The sequence below is a fragment of the Tetrahymena thermophila genome, assembly GCF_000189635.1.
Source record: "Tetrahymena thermophila SB210 genomic scaffold scf_8254543, whole genome shotgun sequence".
Taxonomy (NCBI): domain Eukaryota; phylum Ciliophora; class Oligohymenophorea; order Hymenostomatida; family Tetrahymenidae; genus Tetrahymena; species Tetrahymena thermophila.
The window spans coordinates 79,557-103,507 of record NW_002476315.1 but is presented as its reverse complement, the minus strand read 5'-3'; the positions used below and the strand labels follow the sequence as shown (position 1 = coordinate 103,507).

Genomic DNA, 23,951 nt, shown 5'->3' with positions numbered 1-23,951 from the left:
TTTCTTCTAAAGAAGGAATCAGATCAAATATATTTATTTGTGATACTTTTAAATTATTTTTAAGAATTTGATTGTTAACAAAATATTTATCAAAGAATTTCAAATATTTTACTTGCTTTAAAGCCAAGAGTTTAAAATATGTCCAAAAAAATTTTCTTTGAAAAATCAGTGATTGTTCCTTCATCTTCAAAAAATATGTAAGAAAAAATTTATTATTTTTTCTAAATGAGAGCACAAACACCGAAATCATTTTCTAAAAGTTGTAATTTAATTCTCAAACTAATTGGAAAAACAAATCCCTTCTTATCCAAACCAAAGACACTTCTCTCACCTTTATTAATTAAATTCATTTATTATATTATATAAAAAAACAGTGTAAAATTAAATAAAATGTTTAAAACTTTTCTTAAAAAATTTAAAAACCAAAATGTATTTCTAAATCTTTTATTAAAATTTGATTTATTAAAAAATACAAATTTTTAACATAATTTAGATCTAAAAAATCAGAACTAGTTGATAAGTATGTATGTATGTACTATGTAGAAAGTAATAAATGCAAATTTAATTCTAAAAATAATACCTAAATTAATAATATCCATAGATTATTCAGAGATAAATGACTAAATCATTAAATTATGATGCTTTTTGAGCAGATTTGGTATTAAAGTGTTTAGTTGTTTTCCTTGAATAAATTCAGAATTGAATCCAAACGTTTTTTCAAATCTTTTAGATGTTTTTTTAACAATAAACTCTTTTTCTATTAGTGACATATATAATAAGCATGATTTTTCTGCTTTTTAATAGATTTAGTTCTATCTTTTTTATTAACTATTCTTCTCTTAAGATATATCAAAAGCATCTTCTTGGAATTATTTGATTTTTCTATTCTAGAAATCCAAAATTTGTGTAAAAATACATGCAAGATATTAAAGATCAAAGTCTTGGGCATTTATTTAAAATAACTCTATAAAATTTTATTCTAAATCTTCATTTAAAATAATTAAGGGAATAGATATATTCTAGACTTAATATAAATCAATAAAGTGTCCACTTAAGAAATCATAGAATTGACCAACTTAAAGCAGGGCTCTTCTTAATTTTCCATTGCAAACATTTATTTTATCATCAAATACAATGACTTCGATCATTTTTAGCTTTTAATTTTCTATATTTGAGTCAAATAACTTTATTTAGTAATCATTCAAAATTTAAAGCTTTAGTTGCTAAAAGTAAAATAGTTAAATCAAACTAATTTGATTCATTTCATTTAGATAAATATTTGCAATTTATTGAAGATTTACAAGAACCTTAGTGGGATCGTTAATTACTTGATAAAGATAGTTCAAATAAGATAATTATAATTTCTAAATGCTTTCTTTTTAGTCGCTTTTTTGTTTGCTTTGGATATAAGCTTCAAATAATTGTAAAATAACTCTGTAAGCATAATCTTATCTTGTATTATTTTACTAAAATTCTTCTATATTTTAAGAATTACTTTTCTCCTATTTAATAAGTTATTTAAAAACTAATAAATTAAAAATGTTAAAAATTTGGTAAGTAATTAATTATTAAAAAGCAGATTGAATGAATATTTTTTAATGAAATTTATTCTTTATGCAATTTTAATCAAAAGAAAGAAGTCTTCTTGTAATTTTAATAAAAAAAATCTTCTTTAAAATTAAAATGTAAATAGATAAATATCTAAAGACTATTTTTATCATTTCAGAAAAATTAATAAAAGAAAATATATTACAATAGATTTTTTATATTTATAGCAAAAACAAGATTGATCTTCATAATTACATCTTGCTTCATGAATTTATATGATTGCTTCATAGTTGATTTCTTGTTTTCTATTTAATTAGTTTTCTTAGCTTGAAATTGATTAATCAATTAATATTTTTATGATTTTTAAGAAATTGGAATTATTGCATCCCAAAAGCTCTCTCTCACTTGTAAATTAAAAGAATAAACTTTAATTAAAATGATCTTTGTACTTTATTATTATTTGAATTGTTAAAGGGACAGTGATTATGCAAGCAAAAATTACATCTGTATTTGGAAAGACGTATATTTCCATCAAAATACAAAGAGAGATTTATAGTGAAGAAGCGCATAAATAGCAGTAAATTTTGTTGATATATTTAGATAAGTAATAGTCTTCGACTAATAAAAAAGTAACCTCAAAGAAAAAGTAAATAAAAGAGAAAACAGCTACAAAGTTGTGCGCTTAAAATTAGTATAAAAATATTAAAATTGTTCTCAAAAGCTTTAAAAATAATTTGTATCGACTTTATTATTTAGCCAGATAGTATTGCGACTCTATAAATGAGTAGCTGAAATCATGAATCTCCAGAAAATATCCTATAAATTGAAAAAGGGTTTGTTTAATTCAAAAAAACTATAGATTAATTAAAAAAGTAAAATACAAATTAGGAATGCGATTAAGACTATCTATAACAAATATTAGATTTTATCATAGTCTGATAATTTATTTAATTTTGTGGATATAAATTAAATTTCATTTAAAAAGCCAAAGTAACAAAAAATATTAAATTTTTTTATTTATTTACCTATTACTAGAGTAAAGGCAGCATTTAAATATGATATGATTACAATATAAGTTGAATATGTTTAGCTTTTCTATGATATTATATTTAATGAGATGTTAAGAAAAACATAAAAAGACCATTTGTTGTAGAATGTGGTGTAAAATAGGAAATATGCCTCTAAGTATTTTTTTATTTTAAATTTCCTAATAACTTAATCAAATATTATATTTAGGATATACGATACATTTAAGACAAACGAAACAATAACCAATGAAACTTCATAGCAGTGCAATTATGGAGTAAAGTAATCATTAAGCAAAGGAATAACTTATAGATATTGGATAAAGTTGGACACATCGTAGACTCTTTTTTATTATATTGCCTGCGTTTTTTGTGATGAATCTATTCTATCGTCTTTGTATACAAACGAAAGCAAAGTAAGACTATTTATTATAACTATTAGAATTGACACATTTTTGCTCAGATTTACAGGATAAATCATCTTAGCCATGTCATTAATATAAAATTATTTTATATGTTGGAAACAACTAAAGCTTGAATTTGTTAAGGAATCGCTTTTGAAAGCTTGCTTAAACTTTCTACTTCTCATTTGACTATTTATGTGATGATTTAGTTGTATTTTCTTAATCTTTTTTTTCTATATCTTATTTTTCAAACAAGTATATCTATAAATTTTTGAAATCACCTTAATAAATGTTAACTCAGTTTTTAATAATTGAGAGTGATTAATTTATCTATATTTTTAAGAGAAGTTTTTGTTTTTACATTATTAATTAGATAAAGTAATTCCAATATATCTCGTAGAATAAATTTTATAATTTTCTTTTAACTTTCTTAAATTCCATGGATATTCAAATCAGGTATAATTTCAAGCTTCGTTGTTGTTTTGCGAAGTTGTTGTATTAGTTAAATAATATATCAAAATTTTGTCTATTTAGATTGATTTAATGGAAGGGACATGACGCAAAGTAAACAAAAACTGAAAGAAAGTATTAATAAATAAGTTTTATCAAAAATAATTCTAAAATGCTATTAATTGAGTAAATTAATTTATCACATGATTGAAATTTAATTAAAAATTAGCATTTTCAATATTTAAAAAACCAAAATATCCATCTGTATTTTTTCTAGACCTTAATTTACAAATAGTTTTTAGTATCTATTTTAAAGAAAAAAACTATATGTAAGTTATAACAAATAAACAAATTAAAATACATACAAAAATTTAATTTAATTTCTAAAGTTCTTTTGTTTGTATTTAAAATCTGTCTCTTTACATATCTTAATTACATTATTTAAATGTAACAAAATTTATAGATACATAAATAAATAAATACATTTACAATACTGATCAACCTAATATTCAGTTTTGCTATATAAAATATGGTTCACCTTATATTTTCGAATATGATGTAGAGGAGTATTAATAATCATAAATATACACCCAAGATAATTTAATTTATTGGTAAAATCGAATATTAATTCTTTGTTTTCTTTATTGAATGAAACAAATAAATAAATAACTTTTATTTGATTAAAAAATTAATGAATGGATGTATGATGTTTCTCCATCCCTAATTTAAATATTTATAAGAATAAATATTTCTTAAACCACCCATAATGAAAATAGGCAAAAACTTAAAAAAATATATATTATATTCACACTCTTTATATATAATATATTGTAAAAATTAATAATAGGAAAATTTTTATTTTTTATTTAGTTTTTATAAATATAATATTAAAAATAATTTTAAATTTAAAGCTTGATATATATTTTTCTTACTTAAAAGTATCCTAATATATATTTATAATATTCATTTCTCGATTTGTATTTGTTTAAAATATTGCTAGATTAATTAATTTTCATAGAGAAGATTTATGTGGAACAATTTGAAAATTTTTATTACATTTTCAAGTTAGTCTTTAAACCAGTAAAAGAGGTATACCCATCCTACTAAAAACACTATGCAAAAAATTATTAATTGAGTAACAAAGAAGTACAGCAAATTTTATTTCACTTAGTTTTCATATTATTGTAGCTAATCATTCTAATACTATCTAATTCCATTAACCACTTCTGAAATTATCTGAATCAGCTATTTAAATTCAATTAATGAATGTTAACTATCAAATTAAATCAATAAGTTGATAACTTAATAGATATCTTAATATGAATATATCTGGTACAATTCTTAAAATGTTTAAAACAACTTTTAAACTGAAAATATTAATCCTCTTTATAATATTCCATTAAATATATTGTTGCAATTGGTTTCGGTTATATTAGAGTTAAAATATTAAGAGTAATTTTATCTCACTTGGCAAACATTTGAATTTAGCAGATTTTAATAAAAATCCACATTTTAACCTTAATTATTTCTTTTTATATCTAAATCAACAGTTAGTCCTTAAATATTTTAAAATGATTTTTGATTATTATTTTAGAGATCTTATAAGTAGGTTTGATAATAAGAAGTTGAAGGAGATATGCCTATTAAGATTAGATATATTTATTCCATATGAGCACAAAAGTTTTCAATAGTTAATGAATAAACATCGATCAAAGAAATTCTATCTTTCAAAGTGACTTTAGATTCAGTTTCAAAAGGATTAAATATAACAAAATTTAAAATAGGCATGACTAAAAGTAGCGCTACAGCAACTATCCCAAATAAAAATAAGACTAAGTTAAATTTTTTTATACTATTAAAAGATGCTATTTACCTGTTGCGTCTGTCTAACTATCTTTGAATATATCTAGAAACTTTATTGTTTAAACTCTTTTCCTATTTTTAAGCTTATTCACTTAGGAAATTTTAACTGAAGTTAAGATTTTTAATTTATTTTATTTGCTTTAACTAATTTTAAGCTTGTTTAAATGCATAATTATTATTAGTTTATTCTAAAGCATTGAATTATTCAATTTTGTATAGACCAAGTTCAATTTATTTGATTTAAAACTCAATAGAAGAAGGAGTAAATGTGCCAAAAAGTTTTAAAATCTTTTCCTTTTAGGATTAAATCAAAATATTTAGAGGCAAAATTGAAAAAATAAGCAAAGCATTTATGGTTGCAAACAAGATGATTGCAAATGTTTAATACAAATTCATGTTATTGAATTAGTCTTGAGCATAATTTTCAACAATTTGTTGTAAATTTTTCATTCCTTGTTTAAAGTTGTAGATGTTTCCCCAAATAAAATCTTCTTGCTATTCTTCATAATTGATATAATAAAATACAATTTCATAGAAAAACTCCATTAAGGTGTATTATAAACTTTATTCAAAAGTAGTTGTGGAATTTTATTAAAATCCATCACCTTTGTAAAACCCAGATGCGTAAATTTAAACTTAAAACAAATTTTTTTATAATTCATCAAGCTAATCTCCACTATCATTATTTAAAACAAGCTTTTGTAAGTTTAGATTATAATCTTATAATGTTCTTTACTGCTAAAAATCAGTCTAATTAATTTCGTACATTTAAAGCTCTAAGCTTTCTGCTATTAAAGATTAGCTATTTCTTAAAACGCTTTAATAGTTGCTAAGTCCGACAAGATTCATAACATCTATAAAGCAAAATATAGCACCATCAATTTTCAAAAAAGACTGGACAAATGAATCTAAGCTTTTTAAATTCTGAATGTAAATGATTAAAGATACAATACTGAGAATAGCAAAAGCTCCAGCTCCTGTGAAAGTTATTAATTACAATCCATTTGTAAATTTTGCTTTTTAAATTCTTTATATCATTTTCTTTTTCAATATCTCCTCAGTGCTATACTTACTAGAGTTGACACTAGCAATTTCGTTTTTTAACTCTTGTTTCATTTCTTCTTTTTCTTGTAAATATTTTTTTGTTTATTCTCTATTTAGATTTTACAGCTCTTAACTCAGACTTTATTCTTCTGAAAATGGCGAATCTATGTTATCTATTATAATTGGATTTTTATTTTAAATTACATTTGATTTATTTTTTATGGTAAATTTGTTAGATGCATTATTGGATGAAATTTTTTAGAAATTCTGATTTTTTAATTAGTTTTAAGCAGGTAAAAAAGCAATATCTTGTTACTCTTTTGATTATTTAATCAGAATCTGTTATCTTTCTTGACTTTGAATTGTTGGAGACAAAATTTCTTAGAGGCTTAGCGATTAAAAATTTTAAGTTGGCATAAATACAATATCTTGTTACTCGTTTGTTTAGTTTATCAGAACCTGTTGCCTTTCTTGACAAATAATTTTTGGAGATAAAATTATTTCTGGTTATTCAAATGTATTTGTTGATATCCTTCTTGAGTAATTTTAAAATAATGTTTCAATGCTCTATTTATCAAGAATTGCTTTTGAACTTAAACATTTTAATTCTGAGCTTCCACAATACGTTTTTGGAGATTAATTTTCAGGGTTTTTGAAGAAATTTATTTCTTGAAAAGTTTTTTAATTAAAACTATTATTTTAACTTTAAGGCTCACAGATTTCTACAAAATTTGGAGTTTAATCTATCTTATTTGTTATATTTTCTTCTAATGTTTGATATATTTAAAAGTTTATTAAATGATTTTTTTCATTTTCTTTGTTTTCGATTTGATTCTAGTCCTTATTTTCAAATAATTATGAGAATTCTCTTGTAGAAAAATACTATTACTAAATAGATTTCACATATCCTGAAGTTTATTAACTCTAGACTATTTTTTGATATCCTTGAGATTTTTTCAAAGAATATTATTTACTTAACTAATCTAAGATAATATCTTTTTTAATTTGGTCTGTTTCTTTTTGGTAATAGTCAATTTCTATTAAATTAATATTGACTTTCTACTTTGTGATGCGTCTTAAAAACCTGAATTTAATATGAAAAACTTCACTGCTTTATGAGAAAAGATTATTATTATTTTTAGGTGATTAAATAGGCTTTTCATGAGAATCTGATTTTGTACTTTTGAAAAGAGTTGGCTGTTTTACTACCATAGTAGTACTAACTTATATGTTTGACTACTGAGTCTTAACTATTTCTTCTATAGAAGGAATCAGATCAAATATATTTATTTATATTTCTTTTAAATTATTTTTAAGAACTTGTTTGTTATTTCATAAAGAGTTTATTTCAAATATTTTACCTGATTTAAAAGCAGGAGTTTAAAATATGTCTAAAAAAATGTTCTTTGAAAAATCAGTGATAATTCCTCCATCTTCAAAGAATATGTAAGAAAAAATTTATTATTTTTTCTAAATGAGAACACAAACACCGAAATCATTTTCTAAAAGTTGTAATTTAATTCTCAAACTAATTGGAAAAATAAATCCCTTATTATCCAAACCAAAAAGACTTCTCTCACCTTTATTATTTAAATTAATTTATTATATTAAAAAATAATGAAAAATTAAATAAAATGTTTAAAACTTTTTTAAAAAATCTTAAAACCTCTTTAAAAAACAGAGTTTTATAACAAATCTTTTAAATCTTTTTTTAAAATTTGATTTATTAAAATGTATAAAGTTATTAAATTTTTAACATAATTTTAGATCTAAAAAAATCAAAATTAGTAAATAAGTGTTCTGGAGAAATTAATAAATGTTAATAGAATTCTAAAAATAATACCTAAATTAATAATATCCATAGATTATTCAGAGATAAATGACTGAATCATTAAATTATGATGCTTTTTGAGTAGATTTGGTATTAAAGTGTTTAGTTGTTTTCCTTGAATAAATTCAGAATTGAACCCAAAAGTTTTTTCGAAACTTTTAGATGTTTTTTTAACAATAAACTCTTTTTCTATTAATGACATATATAATAGGCATGATTTTTCTCCTTTTTAATATATTTAGTTCTGTCTTTTTTATTAATTATTCTTCTACTAAGATATATCAAGAGCATCTTCTTGGAATTTTTTGATTTTTCTATTCTAGAAATCCAAAAGTTATGTAAAAATACATGCTAGATATTAAAGATCAAAGTCTTAGGCATTTATTTAAAATAACTCTATAAAATTTAATTCTAAATCTTCATTTAAAGTAATTAAAGGAAGAGACATATTCTATACTTAGTATAAATCAATAAAGTGCCCACTTAAAAAATCATAAAATTGACCAATTTAAAGCAGAGCTCTTCTTAATTTTGCATTACAGATATTTATTTTATCATCAAATACTATGACCTCCATGATTTTTAGCCTTTAATTCTCTATTTTGGAGTCAAATAATTTTATTTAGTAATCATTCAAAATATAAAGCTTTAATTACTAAAAGTAAAATAGTTAGATCAAACTCATTTAATTCTTTTCATTTAGAAAAATATTTGCAATTTATTAAAGATTTACAAGAACCCTAGTTGGATCATTAATCACTTCATAAAGATAGTTCAAATAAGATAATTATAATTTCTAAATGTTTTCTTTTTAGCTACTTTTTTGCTTGCTTTCGATATAAACTTCAAATAATTATAAAATAACTCTCTAAGCATAATCCTCTCTTGAATGATTTTATGAAAATTCTTCGATTTTTATTGGATTATTATTTTCCTATTTACAAAATAAATAAATTTAAAGTGTAAAAAATTAGATAGACAATTAATTAATTATTAAAAAGCAGATTGAATAAATGTTTTTTAATTAGCTTTAGTCTTTATTCAACTTTAATGAAAGTAAGTCTTTTTGCAATTTTAATAAAAAAATTTTTATGTAATTTTAATCAATAAAGTCTTCTTTAATATTAAAATGTAAATAAATATTTAAAGAATTATTTTATCATTTCAAAAAATTCATAAAAGAGAATATATTACATGAATTTTCTTATATTTATAGCAAAAACAAGATTGATCTTCATATTCACATCTTGCTTCATGAATTTATATGATTGCTTCATAGTTGATTTCTAGTTTTCTATTTAATTAGTTTTCTTAGCTTGAAATTGATTAATCAATGAATATTTTTATGATTTTTAAGAATTTGGAATTATTGCATCTCAAAAGCTCTCTCTCACTAGTAAATTAAATGAAGAAACTTTTATCATAATATTCTTTGTATTTTACTATTATTTGAATTGTTAAAGGGACTGTGATTATGCAAGCAAAAATTACATCCGTATTTGGAAAAATGTATATTTCAATCAAAATACAAAGAGAAATTTGTAGTGAAGAAGCGCATAAATAGCAGTAAATTTTGTTGATATATTTAGATAAGTAATGATCTTCGAATAATAAAAAAGTAACCTCAATGAAAAAATAAACAAAAGAGAAAACAGCTAGTAAGCTGTGCACTTAAAATTAATATAAAAATATTAAAATTGTTCTCAAAAGCATTAAAAATAATTTGTATTGATTTGATTATTTCGCCAGATAGTTTTGTGACTCTATAAATGAGTAGCTGAAGTCATGAATCTCCAGAAAATATCCTAATAAATTGAAAAAGGGTTTGTTTATTATAATAAAACTCTAAATTAATTTAAAAAATGTAAAATATAAATTATGAATGTTATTTTTTAAGATAGTGAATATCAGGTTTTATCAAATCTGATTATCTATTTTTATGGTAAAAAAAAAGTTCATTTAAAAAATCAAAGTTATTTATTTACCTATGAGTAGAGTGAAGGAGGCATTTAAATATGATATGATCACAACAAAAGTTGAAAATGTTTAGTTTTTTTAGGAAATAATATTTAATGAGATGTTAAGAAACACATAAAAAGACCATTTGTTGTAGATTGTGGTGTAAAATAGGAAATAAGTCTCTAAGTATTTTTTTATTTTAAATTTCCTAATGGCTTTATCAAAAATAATATTTAGGATATATGATATATTTAAGACAAAGGAAAAAACAGTCAATGAAACTTCATAAGAGTGCAACTATGGAGTAAAATACTCTTTAAGCAAAGGAATAACTTAGAGATATTTGATAAAGTTGGACACATCATAGACTCTTTTTTATTATATTTCCTGCGTTTACTGTGATGAATCCATTCTCTCATTTTTATATATAAACGAAAGCAGAGTAAGACTATTTATTATAACAATTAAAATTGACACATTTCTGCTAAGATTTAAAGGATGAATCAGCTTAACCATGTCATTAATATAAAATTATTTTATACTCCTAAAGCAACTAAAACTTTAATTTTTAAAAGAATCACTTTAGAAAGTTTGCTTAAACTTCTTACTTCTCATTTTACTTGTTTATTTATATGATGATTTATTTGTATTTTTTGAATATTTTTTTCTTTAATCTTATTTTTCAAATAAATATATCTATCAATTTTTGAAATCACCTTTATAAATGTTAAGCTAATAATGCAGAGTGAATAATTATCTATAACTTTAAAGATAAGTTTTTCAATTATTAAATTAGATTAAGTAACTCCAATGTACTTTTGGAATAAAATTTATGATTTTCTTTTGACTTTTTTAAGTTCCATGTTTATTCAAATCAGAAATAATTCAAGCTTACTTTTTGGTCAGCATACTAAGTTACTGAACTAGTTAAATTATATTTAGAATTTTTTTTTGATTGTTTGATTGATTTAATGGAAGGAAAATGTCTAAATGTAAACAAAAATAGTTAAGTTTTATCAAAATAATTCTTATATGCTTTAAGTTGAGTAAACCAACTTGATACATGGAGATTTAATTAAGAATTAGTGTTTTCAATATATACCAAATCAAAATATCTATCTATATATTTTATAGACCTTAATTTGTATACAGTAAACAGTATCAATATTAAAGAAAAAAACTATTTGTAAGTTATTATAAATTTACCAATAAAAACACATGCGAACATTTTAATTAATATCAAAAGTTGATTTATTTGTATTTAAAATCTGTCTGTTTATATATCTAAGCTATTAAATGTAACAAAATTAATAGATAAATAAATACCATATAATAAAAATCAAATGTCTTAGAATATTATTCAAAAGAATACACAATTTAGAAAAATAGAAGAAAAAAATTCTGAAAAAAATATTTGTTTTATATATGAAAATATACTTTTTTATATTTGGTTTATTTTTATTGTTAATAATAGTGAGATATAATAATTTAAAAAAAAAACTATTTTTAAAAATATCTCATTTTTTTATTGAATATTTTTTCATTTTTTCATTTTTTGTATTTTTGACAATTTAAAAATTTTGACATATTATATATTATGGATAAAAATGTGGAAATGTAACAAAATGTATTGCTTTTGAATATTTTGAGGATATGGAATATTACAAATAAAACGTGTAAAAATGATAAAATGGTTGATTATAAAAATGAGTTAGTGTTCTAAATATCCTTTATTTTCTGTCTAAGTTGATTTCAGTAAAAATAAAAAAACTCTATATATATTTTAATAATACACAAAGAAATCGGTTTGAATGTAGTTACTAACATTAAATAACAATAATATTAATCATTTTAATTATTTGTTTTATTCAAAATTAAATTATGACATTAAATCATTTTGATTTTTCCGAAAATGGAATTAAATAATAAAAAATATACTTATTATACAATTTCTATATTCATCTTTTTTATTTATTGTTAATAAATTCAATCTATGTTTAATTTAACTAATCTTTTTATTTTTTAAGCTAACCTTTTGATTTCTGTTTTTCTTTTTTCAAGCAAATCTCTTTTAATAAATATAAATTTATTTTTTAGATAGATACTAAAAGTATTTAATTTTAAACAAAATTAAGTAAATACTTTATTGGTAGATTCAATAATTTTATATTTTTACAATTGATCACTTCACTAGATTTTAGAAACTTCTCAATATCACTTATAAAATAAAAATATTTTAAATAAAATCTTAAAAACTTTTATATAATTTTTTTTCAAAAATAATTAATGAAATTTACTCTGATCTAAAATCTAGATTTATAAGTTAAGCGCAGCTACTCAAACATAATCCAATATTTTAAGCTCCTTTATCACCGATTTTATTTCCCCTTTTCAAAAAAAAAAACAATTTATAAACTACTTAAATTTGTTTTGACATTTAAATCAAAATTTGTAGAATAATTCAAACTTTTTTAAGTAATGAAAATAAATAATTAATTCATTTTACCTAATATCAAAACAGAGATTAGTAAGTAATTTGCAGTTACCAAGAGCTGCACCAATAGCAGTAGTTCCATCATCCCCAATTTAATTTAAGCTTTAATAAATGAAAATCACATTAAATTAAAGCTTGAAGACATTTTATAAATTTAAAGTTTTTTTAATTCAGTTTGAATAAAAAACTTTACCATAATTTTTTTAAAAGTATTAATGAATATATTTACCTTATCCCAAATTATAAATTTGTAAGTTGAGTACAGTTACTCAAACCTAATCCAATATTTTAAGCTCCTTTATCACCGATTTAATTTCTCCTTTTCAAACAAAAAAAATCAATTTATAAACTACTTAAATTTGTTTTGACATTTAAATCAAAATTTGTAGAATAATTCAAACTTTTTTAAGTAATGAAAATAAATATAAAATTATTTTACCAAATTTAAAAATTGAGATTAGTAAGTAATTTGCAGTTACCAAGAGCTGCACCAATAGTAGTAGCTCCATCATCCCCAATTTAATTTTCGCTTTAATAAATGAAAATCACATTAAATTAAAGCTTTAAGACATTTTATAAATTTAAAGTTTTTTTAATTCAGTTTGAATAAAAAACTTTACCATAATTTTTTTAAAAGTATTAATGAATATATTTACCTTATCGCAAATACTAAATTTGTAAGTTGAGTACAGTTACTTAAACCTAATCCAATATTTTAAGCTCCTTTATCACCGATTTTATTTCCCCTTTTCAAACAAAAAAAATCAATTTATAAACTACTTAAATTTGTTTTGATATTTAAATCAAAATTTGTAGAATAATTCAAAGTTTTTTAAGTAATGAAAATAAATAATTAAATCATTTTACCCAATATTAAAACAGAGATTAGAAAGTAATTTGCAGTTACCAAGAGCTGCACCAATAGTAGTAGCTCCATCATCCCCAATTTAATTTTAGCTTTAATAAATGAAAATCACATTAAATTAAAGCTTGAAGACATTTTATAAATTTAAAGTTTTTTTAATTCAGTTTGAATAAAAAACTTTACCATAATTTTTTTAAAAGTATTAATGAAAATATTTACCTTATCCCAAATTCTAAATTTGTAAGTTGAGTACAGTTACTCAAACCTAATCCAATATTTTAAGCTCCTTTATCACCGATTTTATTTTTCCTTTTCAAACAAAAAAAATCAATTTATAAACTACTTAAATTTGTTTTGATATTTAAATCAAAATTTGTAGAATAATTCAAACTTTTTTAAGTAATGAAAATAAATATATAATAATTTTACCAAAATTCAAAATAGAGATTAGTAAGTAATTTGCAGTTACCAAGAGCTGCACCAATAGTAGAAGCTCCATCATCCCCAATTTAATTTTTGCTTTAATAAATGCAAATAATGTTTAATTAAAAATTTAATGTTTTTTATTCAATTTAAATAAAAAGCTTTGACATAATTTTTTTAAAAGTTGTAAAAGGAATAAATTTACCTTATATTAAAATATAAATTTGTAAGTTGAGTGCAACTACTCATACCTAATCCAATATTTTATGCTCCATTATCTCCAATTTAATTTTGACTTTTCAAATATAAAATAAATAATTTAATTAATTATTTAAATTTTTTTTAGAATTTAATTAATTCAATATAAAAAATAATTTAAACTTGATTAATAAACATAAAAATAATTTTACTAAATATAAAACTAGAGATTAGCTAGGAATTTACACTCACTAATAGCCCTACCAATAGCAGAAGCTCCATCTTATCCAATTTAATTTAATCTTTTATTATTAAAAATAATAAATACATAAATAAATATCTTAAAATAAAAAACAACTAATAAAAAAAAAGATATTTTTTTACTCCATTCCAATATCTAAATTCTTAAGTTGATTGCATTAACTTAAGCCTAACCCAATGTTTAATGCTCCTTTATCACCTATTTTATTTTCCCTTTTCAAACAAAATAAATCAAATTATTAATTATTTTAAATTAATTTCAAAAATAAAAATTTAATTAATTTTATTTAGATTATAAAAATTGTAAAATCAAAATTACCTCAGACAAAATTTTAAATTAATAAGAAACTGTAAGTTACTTAAAGCTCTTCCAAAATTATATGCTCCTCCATCCCCAATGTTATTGTTACTTTTATTATACAAAATCATATACTAATAAATAAATTTATCATCCTTAAATTGATTAATTTAAAACATTTTTAATTTTACTAAAAATATAAAAAATTTTAAAATCTTTTTAAAGTTTCAAAAAATGAAAAATCAAAATTACCAAAGCATAAATTTTAGATTCGTAAGTAATTTACAGCTACCTAGAACTATACAAATAGCAGATGCTCCTACTTCTCCAATTTAATTGTTACTAATAAAAAATAAAATAGGATAAAAATAAAGAATTGATGACAACTTAAAAAATGTTTAAGAATTAAATAGATTAAAACATTTATTAATTTTTTTACAATTAAATTAAATTTATCCTTAAAGAAAAATTAAAATTAATTACGAGAGGTTAATATCTAGATAAGTTAACATTTTACAGCTACTTAACATAGTACTTATAGAAAATGCACCTTCTTTTCCAAATAAATTTGCACTTTTTATGTTAGTAAAATTAGATATTAAATATATTAAAAAATAATTTTTAATTTATAAGCAATAATCAATAAAATTTACACTGCATTTAAAGTTAAAGTTGTTAGTTTAGCACAACTACTAATACCTTCTGCAATACTCAAAATCCCTCTGTCGCCCATTTTATTTTTCCTTCAAAAAAAATATTTTTAATAAATAATTTTTTGATTTTTAAAAGATATAATAAAAAAAACTGAATATGTTAAATATAATTAAAATAAAATTACCAAAGTTGCAGATTTAAGTTAGTAAGCGTTTTGCATCTACATAATATTTTGAAAATCCAAACTGCACCTTCATCTCCAATTTAATTTCCACTTTTATTATTAAATATTATTTAAAATAATTTAGTATATATAGATAGATAATTAAAAATTATAATGAGTTTTGAAAGATGAATTTAATTATTTTAAAAAATAAATAAATAAATTAAAAAAAGTTTACTCTAAATTTAGCTGTAAACTGTTGAGTTTAATTAGATTGCCCATAGTTTTTTCTAATAGAATATTTCCTTAAGCTTAAATTTCATTTTATCTTTCAAATTAAAAATAAATCAATGAAATACTAATAGTTAGTTCTATTTTACACAAGTTCTTCACAAGCACTAGATCCTAAGTCAAACATATTTTTGAAAAACTAAATTTGGGCATATATTTAATCATTGCTATTTACAAAAGGATATAAATTAATATTTTGTTTCACACAATTTAAAAAGCAATTTATTAAATAATTTGTTGGTTAACTTAAAGATTTATTAACACAAAAAATATAATTACCTCACATTATTACCAGTTTCAACATAATTCTCTAAGATGGGATATTCAGCAAATAATTACTTTATTTTATCATCTGAAATATTTTCCTTACTAGGTGTTAGATTGATAGCAAAAAGTAATTAATTAATTAATCAATTATAATATTTAAGATAATAAATTTAAATTATTACTTGAGATTTAATACTAAAGATTCTAATTTTTAACATTATACTAAAGTGTTGTTAAGTTAAGCAACTTATTGATTACTAAGAATACAATTTCTATTTATTTTATTAATAATAATAAAGAATTTAATCTAAGAATAAATTATGAATGAATGAATCAAATAGATTAAATTTTATTTATTCTTAATTTTGTAATAAAAAAGAGAAAAAATTAAAAAATTTTATTTATAAAAAATTTATGATTAAATATGAATTAATGAATAAATATTTATATTTATATATTTCATACTTTAACTGTAAGTCAATATGAGTTAGAGCTTTCAAGTTAGATTTCATTAACTGTTTATTTAAAAAAAAGATTTTATAATAATAAATAAAATTAATAATGATGGATACATCTTCTAGAATATTTTAAGAGTTATTCTATTACTCCATTTTTTTTTATTTATTTCCCTTTTTATTTCTTTGATTTTTAATAAATTAATTAATTATGATCAGAAATTAATAATTTTGTTGAATTAAAAAAAATTATTGATTTTCTTTTTTAATTATTCTTATTTAATTTGTACCATTCTAAAAATATATATTAATAAATCAGTTTCCTTTTTTATTCTCCTTTCATTAAGATATAAATATTAAATACTGTAATTTAAGCCTGTATAAATTATAATTTTCTATATTTTGAGTCTTAGTTAAAACATTTCTAAAAACTAAAAAATATCTTAATGAATAGGATGGCCATATTTATCTCAAACTATTTTATGGTGTTTATAAAATAAGTGCGTACAAAAATAAAATTCGAAAAAGCAAGAACATGATCTAAGTAAGAAATTTATTTTCATATGAAGATATTTATTAATAAAATGCTAAAAATGTTTAATTGTAACAAAAAGTGTTGTGAGAAAAATTTAATGAATACATGATCAAGCAAGCAAGAAAATACAAAAGAGTTTTTTCAATTATTAAATTTATATTTTTGTAAGAAAAATGTTCATAAATTTCTTAATTAATTAGAAAAATTTATGATTACACAAATATCTACCTTGAGTTATGTAAATAAATTAAAAAACCAATTGATTCTGACACATAATAATTAATTACTATAGAAGAAAACAAATAAATCACTTGCTGTAATGATTAAAAGAGTAAGATTGAGTAATATCAGATAAATTAGCGATTGCACATTTATTAATGACTTATAAATTATTTAATGATTGGCTTTTAGTTTATATTCAAAATTAATAATTATTAGTAACTTAAAACAATATTTTGTCAAATAAGCATTTTATAAATGTTAACGGAATAAATATTTGACAAGAATTATTATTCTTTTAAAGACTAAAAAGACTAAAATAATGTAGACCGCAATCTGAACCTTGCAAAGCAGACTTCAATAAGAGTAGAAAACCCAATTTATGAATTATATTTCCCTGGGTCATAAAATTATCCCTTAGTATAGAAACCTACAATATCATCAATGGAAACTATGGATAGTCAAGATGTCAGTCCTGTAGAATTGATAAAAATTACTCCTCAAGTTCAAAGAAAACGCTATAAAAGCTTGATTTAGCATGACTTCTAATAATTTCTAGATAATTTAAAAAGCGTTGAGAGCAGAACCCACTAGAAGCCATATGAAAGTTAAGAAATATCTAATAAATGTTTGACTGTTAAAACAGAAAGCTCAAAAAGTTATATAATCATTAATAAATTAAAAAAGAATCCAATTATAGAATAAGACGATGAAGAAGAAGAATATTCAATTTGGGATAACTCGCCGCTAGAGGATTAAGGATATGATTGTTAGGCTTTTTTGAATAAAGAAGGCAAGGAGTTGACTTTCTATTAACTATATAGATTGAGGTAATGCTAATTGTTTGCAAATATTTCGTAGTAAATAACTATGGATTATGTATATGTGATCGCGAACCATTACAATCACCCAATTTAAAGACAGGAGCTATCTAAATAATAATAATACTTAGATGATAACTATAAATCATATTTTTAAGCTATTATTCCTGTCAGTCATACTAAAAGCCCAAACAAACATAATAGTAATTAATTTAATCAATTAGATAACTACAAGAAACAGCATTAGCTTAATTCTATATAAAATAATTAATCAATTGAATAGATTAAAAAATAAATTAGATAATAAACCCCATAACAAACTTCATACTCTTCTTTTCAAGCGAAAACAATTCCTTTACTCACCTATTATACACCTAAATAAATTTAACATCCAGTTTCAGGAATGTAATAAACTCCTTTAAAAACTCAATAAACTATTACAAATTCAAAATTTATTGCTTCCTAAGCTTAATACACTCCTAAAAATACTTTAGATAAGAAAAAATAATTTTTGTTGAAGGATTAGTAATCATAACAATCAAAATCTAATAATTCTATCAGCAGTATTTTAAATTAAAGTTAATAAAGCAATTCGAGCAAATAATAGTTTTCTTCATTATCAGCGATCAACAAAGAAAATATTAATCATCAGTCTAATTAGTCTAAATCTTCTCTTAGAGTATTTAATACAAATTTAAGTAATGATTTTAGTTTTTCTAGGCTTCCTCCAACTGAAAGAAATACTCCAAATAAAAAAGTGAAGGCTGCTTTAAGTTAAAGCTAATAAAATTATTTAAATAAATTAATACTTTCATCTAAATCATAAAGTAAATAAAATAAAAGCTATTTCAGAAATTCGTTAAGAATGTTAAATAAAAAACCTTTAAGTTCTAAAAATTCTTCCACAGAAAGAAATACTCCAAGAGATTTAATCGAAGGAGCTATTAAGTAAATAAAATAGTAAAATATTTTACGTTCTTCTAAATCTTTTAACAATATCAAAAATAGTCAGTAAAACTCATTTAGAGATAAAAAAATATCAAATATTAACTAAAATAACACTAATCTGTTTATTTCTTCTCATTCATTAACAGATAAGGAAACACCTAGAAAAATAATAAAAGTTGCCTAAATAAATTTATTTAACAAATCTGAAAACTAGCCTTAATAACAACAATTAAATTCATAAAACATGCTTTAAATTCAAAACATATTGAAATAATAAAAAGAATAACAATCAAAGATAGATAAAAATATATAAAAGATTAATTAAAACAATCCTGAATAAAACGAAGTTAAATCCTAACAACTTTCAAAGAAAATTTCTAATTTAGTTATTTTCAAGGTAAAAAATAAATTTACTAATTTATAATAAAAAAGCTAAATAGTAACAACAACAAATAATTAATTAAATGTTTAGGAAGCTTCTAAAAAGATAGAAAATATAAATTTTTACTGCAATGTAAGTTAATTTAACATTTGATTAGCAAAAATAAACATTAAAAATAAAAAATTTAACTACCTACTCACTAACTAAATAAATTTATATATATTTTAATATAATTAATAGTTCTACTAATATTAAACCATTTTTTTAATAAAATTTTTTTCTCTAAATCAACCATATACCAAGAGTAATATATGTTAATAACTAATTAATTTTAGATATTATAATTTAATTAATATTTATTAATTTAAAGACTAAATATCTTTAATTATTTAATACAATATTTAAAATTATATTTTACAAAAATAAAATATCAATAAAAAAGGACCAATTTAAGACAAAAAAAAATTTTATTTCTTTATTTAAAACAAAGATTATATCCTTTCTTTCAAAATCTTTAAGCTCTGTAAAAATAGGCCTCCTATAATACTGTAATTACATTATTAATTATATTACTTGATATTATTTGTGAAATATTTTATATTAATAGTAAGCTGAAATTCATAAATATTTAAATTATTTTATTTTTAGAATGGAAGAAATTGTTTAAATTATCTTTTATTAAATTAATGATAATAAATACATATAATAATAATTATTATGGTATTAAGATTTTTAATTTGCTTTTATTGATTGAAAATAATTTATTAATAACTTACAAAAAACAAATTCAAAATTACTATTATAGGATAATAGAATTATCTGTGTCTTCTAAAAGTTACCTGAAATTTGATATTACTTTTCTTTCTTATAAAAATTCAAATCAAAAGATGATTATTTTATAGTGTGTTTTATAAATTACTTACAATTAATATAACCTTTCATTAGCATAGATATATCAAAAGATTGATATATAGTCTTTATCAGAATCTATTTAAAATTCATATTTACATCAAGAATTCATTAAGTTTTCATAATTAATTTATTCTAAAATCTTAAATTTTTATCGTGAAATTAATATTTACTTTAATTTTTTACAGAATGTTAATCCAAAAGTATAAATAGATTTGGTTGGTTTGGTTGATTAAAAATAATGATAATAATTAATCAATCAATAAATATAAAAGAAAGAAAAGAAAATGTCTCTTCTTATAACCATTATTTGCATCATTCTATTATTGCTAACATGCATTGCTTTTAAAATAGTTGTCTATCCTTAGATTCAAATATTTTATTTTAAGAATAAATATGGTAAGGATGTTGAAGTTCTCTACCATTTTGGATCTGGACTCTTGTAGGAATTTAAATAGAGTTTAGAAAAAGAAGGAGATAGTTTTGGAAGAATTCGCAAAATAATGTAAATAAATCCAGACGCCTAGGCTATCATTCATAATAACGCTTCAGGCAAGATGGCATATTCTTTTATAGACCCAGATCTTATTAAATAAGTGCATTAACAACCAGAATATTTTGAAAAATAAATTGCTCACCCTGCAATAATATCATTGTTTTCAAAATCGATTCTTTATTTATCGGGTAAAAAATGGTAAAAGCAAAGGTAATTCTTTGGAAAATCCTTCCATTTTGATGAGATTAGAAACTATTTGCCTGTAATAAAATAAACATCATAAGATGTTTTCAGTTCAATTAAACAAAGTCTAAATAATTCACTTTAACAAGAAGTTTAAGTTGTTAAAACTTGTGAAAAAGTGACTTCTGAGGTTGTTGTTAAGGTCTTCTTTGGCTCAACATCTCAAAATATAATAGTTACAAGATCTGATGGAACTAAATTACCTGTAGCACAAGAACTAATAGAAATTATGGTTGACTCCTTTAGGGTATTCAGAAATAGTAAATTTGCTTTTGTAAAGTTTCTACTTTTAAGACAAAGAAGTTTTTAAATTCTACCAACTTAGTCTGAAAAGGATTTAGCTTAAAGAATTCATAATGCGAGAGAAGAGTGTAACTAAATAATTTAAGATAGAAAGTAATAGCTGTTGAATGATCCAACATAATTTAAGAGTAACTTTTTAGATATGTATTTGAAAGAGATCATCATCAATAAAAATGAAGATATTAAAGAAGAGTATATTATTGATAATTTCTTAGCTTTGCTTTTCGCTGGGACTGATACCACTGGAAATATGACAGGTGCAGCTTTTTATTACTTATCATTGAATACAGATATTTAAAGTAGAGCTAGAGAAGAAATAATTTCTATTCTTAATCGTAAAGGTTAGTAAAATAATACTGAAGAACTTTACAACTCAATGACTTTTGAAGATATTGCAAATTTAAATCTGATCAACTCAATATTGAAAGAATCTCTGAGGTTAATACCTCCAGCTGCAGCAGTTTTTCCAAGAAGAGTGATAAAAGATATCAAAATAGGAAACTTTCAACTTAAAAAAGGGGATGCTATTAACACTTAATTTATTTGCAACCACTATAATCCTTAGATTTACAAAAATCCAGATATTTTTGATCCAAACAGATGGATGGAATAAAAAGAGTAATTAATTTAAATTTATTTTTCTAAAAGTTTTTCGTATTTTAATTATTATTTAAATATATTAAGATAAAACTTATTCAATTTCACTCCTTTCTCACTAGGTCCTAGAAATTGTATTGGCTAGCATTTAGCAATGATTGAAGGAAAATGCATGATAGCATATGTCCTGCTAAATTTTGAAATAATTCCAAATCATGAAGTATAAGTAAAAAAAGAAATCAAGTTAACATATGGCTTGCTGCCAGATAATCTTGTTTATTTTAAAAAGAGATAATAAATATGATCTTACTTACTTACTTACATATACATTTTCTAAATCTAAATTTTTTAAATATAAAATTTAAATATTTTTAGTGAGTTTCATAATTTGTATAAAAAAAATTAATTTTATTTTAAATATTTAAAGTATTTTGCTATAAAATTTAATTTGAAAATAAGTTATTTAGTTATAGAAAATTTTAAGTGAAACTTCTGTATATAAAATTATAATATTTATAGTAAAGGTATTTTTAAATTTTTAAATGCTAAGAACAAATTTGTTCTAAAAATAATTAGATTTATATAAAAATTATTTACTGATTAAAAATGTATTTAAAAGATGATAAAATATCTAAATAAAAAAATTTAATTATTTAAATGAAATAGAATATCATATCTTTGTATTAATATAAAATTATTTAATTTGAAAAATCTTGAATTTGAAATTTTTAATTTTAGAAATTAAAAAGAATAATGAATGAATGATTTAAAAATTGATAAAAATATATATTATTTTGCAAATAGATATTATATTAATCAAAAGAAAGAAAATAATATTAAAATTGCGCTTATAATAGATAAGATTTTGCTAGAGCTATAATTTGTAAAATCAACAATTTCACAGAATTAGCAAGCCTAAGTAGAAGCCCAATTATTTTTTATCCATTGTTCTCTGCATAGCCTTTACTGATATGATGTGCATGCCAACAAAGCTATTCCATTTTTATCAGGAAATTATGAGCAATTTTAAGCTACACCTGTTTAAACGCAATTTCCTTTAACAGAATCTGCATTTTAATAGTCAGTGTTATCCTAGAAATTTTAACAACTTTTAAAGTCAGTGCAGTACTTGCAAATTTGATTTTAGGATCTGCATGTATTCCAATCTGAATAGTAGCAATTTTTTAAGATGCAGTTAGTGAGATCTTTAAATTCCTAAACTTGGCTATCGAAATTGATTGTTTTCAAGCATAATGATCTAGCTGTTTTATCCATGTAGGAAGTGCATTTCATCATGTTAAAGTTAGTGAAGTAATTGGGATCAGTTGAAGGAAACTTGTTTTAGTATGCAAGCAATTCTTTGTTACAATTCACCCACGTGCAAGTCATGTCTAATGTAGATGTAGGGAAATCAGGAATATTGAAATTGTATTCTGATGCTGCTAATATGAGCCCTAAAATTTAAATAAAGAAAATAACCTTCTTGTTCATTTTATTTTTTGGATAGATGTTTATTCTAGTCTTTTATATAATTAAATAATTTAAAAATAATTTATATAAATAAGCTGCTTTTTATACCTAAAATTGCTTGCTTCAATTTCTGATAAATTATTATTAATTTTTCTAGAAAAAGTTTATTTTTTTCAATAAAAATATAATTTTGTAATACAAATATCTTATTCATATAGAAAAAAAATAATAAGTTAAGAAATTTCAAACCATTGATAAAGTATAAATAATATTTTTTACAATCTTCAAAATCTTCTGTAGTAAACAAAAATTATTTATAATATATTAAGTCATTTCATTTTTTAAATTTTGTAGAATACCCTATAAGTGGTAGACCCTATAAGTAGTAAAGTAAAAATTTTTTGAAAAATTAGGGAATCATATTTGACTACTTATCGGGTATTCTACGGTACTGCTTCATTAATTAATTTCATAAGAAATTTTAATAAATTTGTAATTTTATAGTAGCAATATAGAGTTTTTTTTTGAGTTAAAG

General features: G+C 21.3%; 6 protein-coding genes across 6 annotated transcripts in view; 2 read left to right on the top strand and 4 right to left on the bottom strand. All coding sequences in view use genetic code 6, as the record gives it.

Moving 5' to 3' along the window:
- The window catches only part of TTHERM_000898360 (PAS domain S-box protein), a gene marked incomplete at both ends in the record, with an annotated part of 3,901 nt that extends 2,753 nt beyond the window's left edge, over window positions 1-1,148 (bottom strand). The window contains 2 exons of the mRNA XM_012799012.1: window positions 113-331; window positions 581-1,148. Of these exons, the coding sequence (XP_012654466.1) occupies window positions 113-331; window positions 581-1,148 (787 nt within the window). The remainder of the gene's footprint in view (window positions 1-112; window positions 332-580) is intronic.
- Window positions 1,149-5,177: 4,029 nt separating this feature from the next.
- Window positions 5,178-8,613, bottom strand: TTHERM_00898350 (transmembrane protein, putative; the record flags this gene model as incomplete). The annotated part of the gene is made up of 4 exons (XM_001021780.2): window positions 5,178-5,238; window positions 5,301-7,632; window positions 7,696-7,914; window positions 8,178-8,613. 4 exons carry the CDS (start codon window positions 8,611-8,613, stop codon window positions 5,178-5,180), a joined length of 3,048 nt encoding a protein of 1,015 aa, XP_001021780.2.
- Window positions 8,614-10,242: 1,629 nt separating this feature from the next.
- TTHERM_000898349 (hypothetical protein) lies at window positions 10,243-10,471 on the top strand (the record flags this gene model as incomplete). Its single annotated transcript, XM_012799011.1, has 2 exons — window positions 10,243-10,310; window positions 10,387-10,471. 2 exons carry the CDS (start codon window positions 10,243-10,245, stop codon window positions 10,469-10,471), a joined length of 153 nt encoding a protein of 50 aa, XP_012654465.1.
- A 1,639-nt stretch (window positions 10,472-12,110) lies between these two features.
- TTHERM_00898340 (translation initiation factor eIF-5A family protein) lies at window positions 12,111-16,649 on the bottom strand (the record flags this gene model as incomplete). The annotated part of the gene is made up of 24 exons (XM_001021779.2): window positions 12,111-12,192; window positions 12,267-12,341; window positions 12,422-12,511; window positions 12,631-12,720; window positions 12,848-12,937; window positions 13,058-13,147; window positions 13,275-13,364; window positions 13,486-13,575; window positions 13,703-13,792; window positions 13,913-14,002; window positions 14,112-14,201; window positions 14,317-14,406; window positions 14,489-14,578; window positions 14,685-14,774; window positions 14,916-15,005; window positions 15,147-15,236; window positions 15,317-15,406; window positions 15,502-15,591; window positions 15,719-15,808; window positions 15,861-15,938; window positions 16,051-16,140; window positions 16,221-16,310; window positions 16,504-16,553; window positions 16,611-16,649. The coding sequence occupies 24 exons, from the start codon at window positions 16,647-16,649 to the stop codon at window positions 12,111-12,113; spliced, it is 2,034 nt and encodes a 677-aa protein (XP_001021779.2).
- Window positions 16,650-17,505: 856 nt separating this feature from the next.
- Window positions 17,506-22,250, top strand: TTHERM_00898330 (cytochrome P450 family monooxygenase; the record flags this gene model as incomplete). Its single annotated transcript, XM_001021778.2, has 3 exons — window positions 17,506-19,413; window positions 20,583-21,967; window positions 22,034-22,250. The coding sequence occupies 3 exons, from the start codon at window positions 17,506-17,508 to the stop codon at window positions 22,248-22,250; spliced, it is 3,510 nt and encodes a 1,169-aa protein (XP_001021778.2).
- Window positions 22,251-22,762: 512 nt separating this feature from the next.
- TTHERM_00898310 (hypothetical protein) lies at window positions 22,763-23,437 on the bottom strand (the record flags this gene model as incomplete). Its single annotated transcript, XM_001021776.3, has 1 exon — window positions 22,763-23,437. One exon carries the CDS (start codon window positions 23,435-23,437, stop codon window positions 22,763-22,765), a length of 675 nt encoding a protein of 224 aa, XP_001021776.1.
- Window positions 23,438-23,951: the final 514 nt, after the last annotated feature.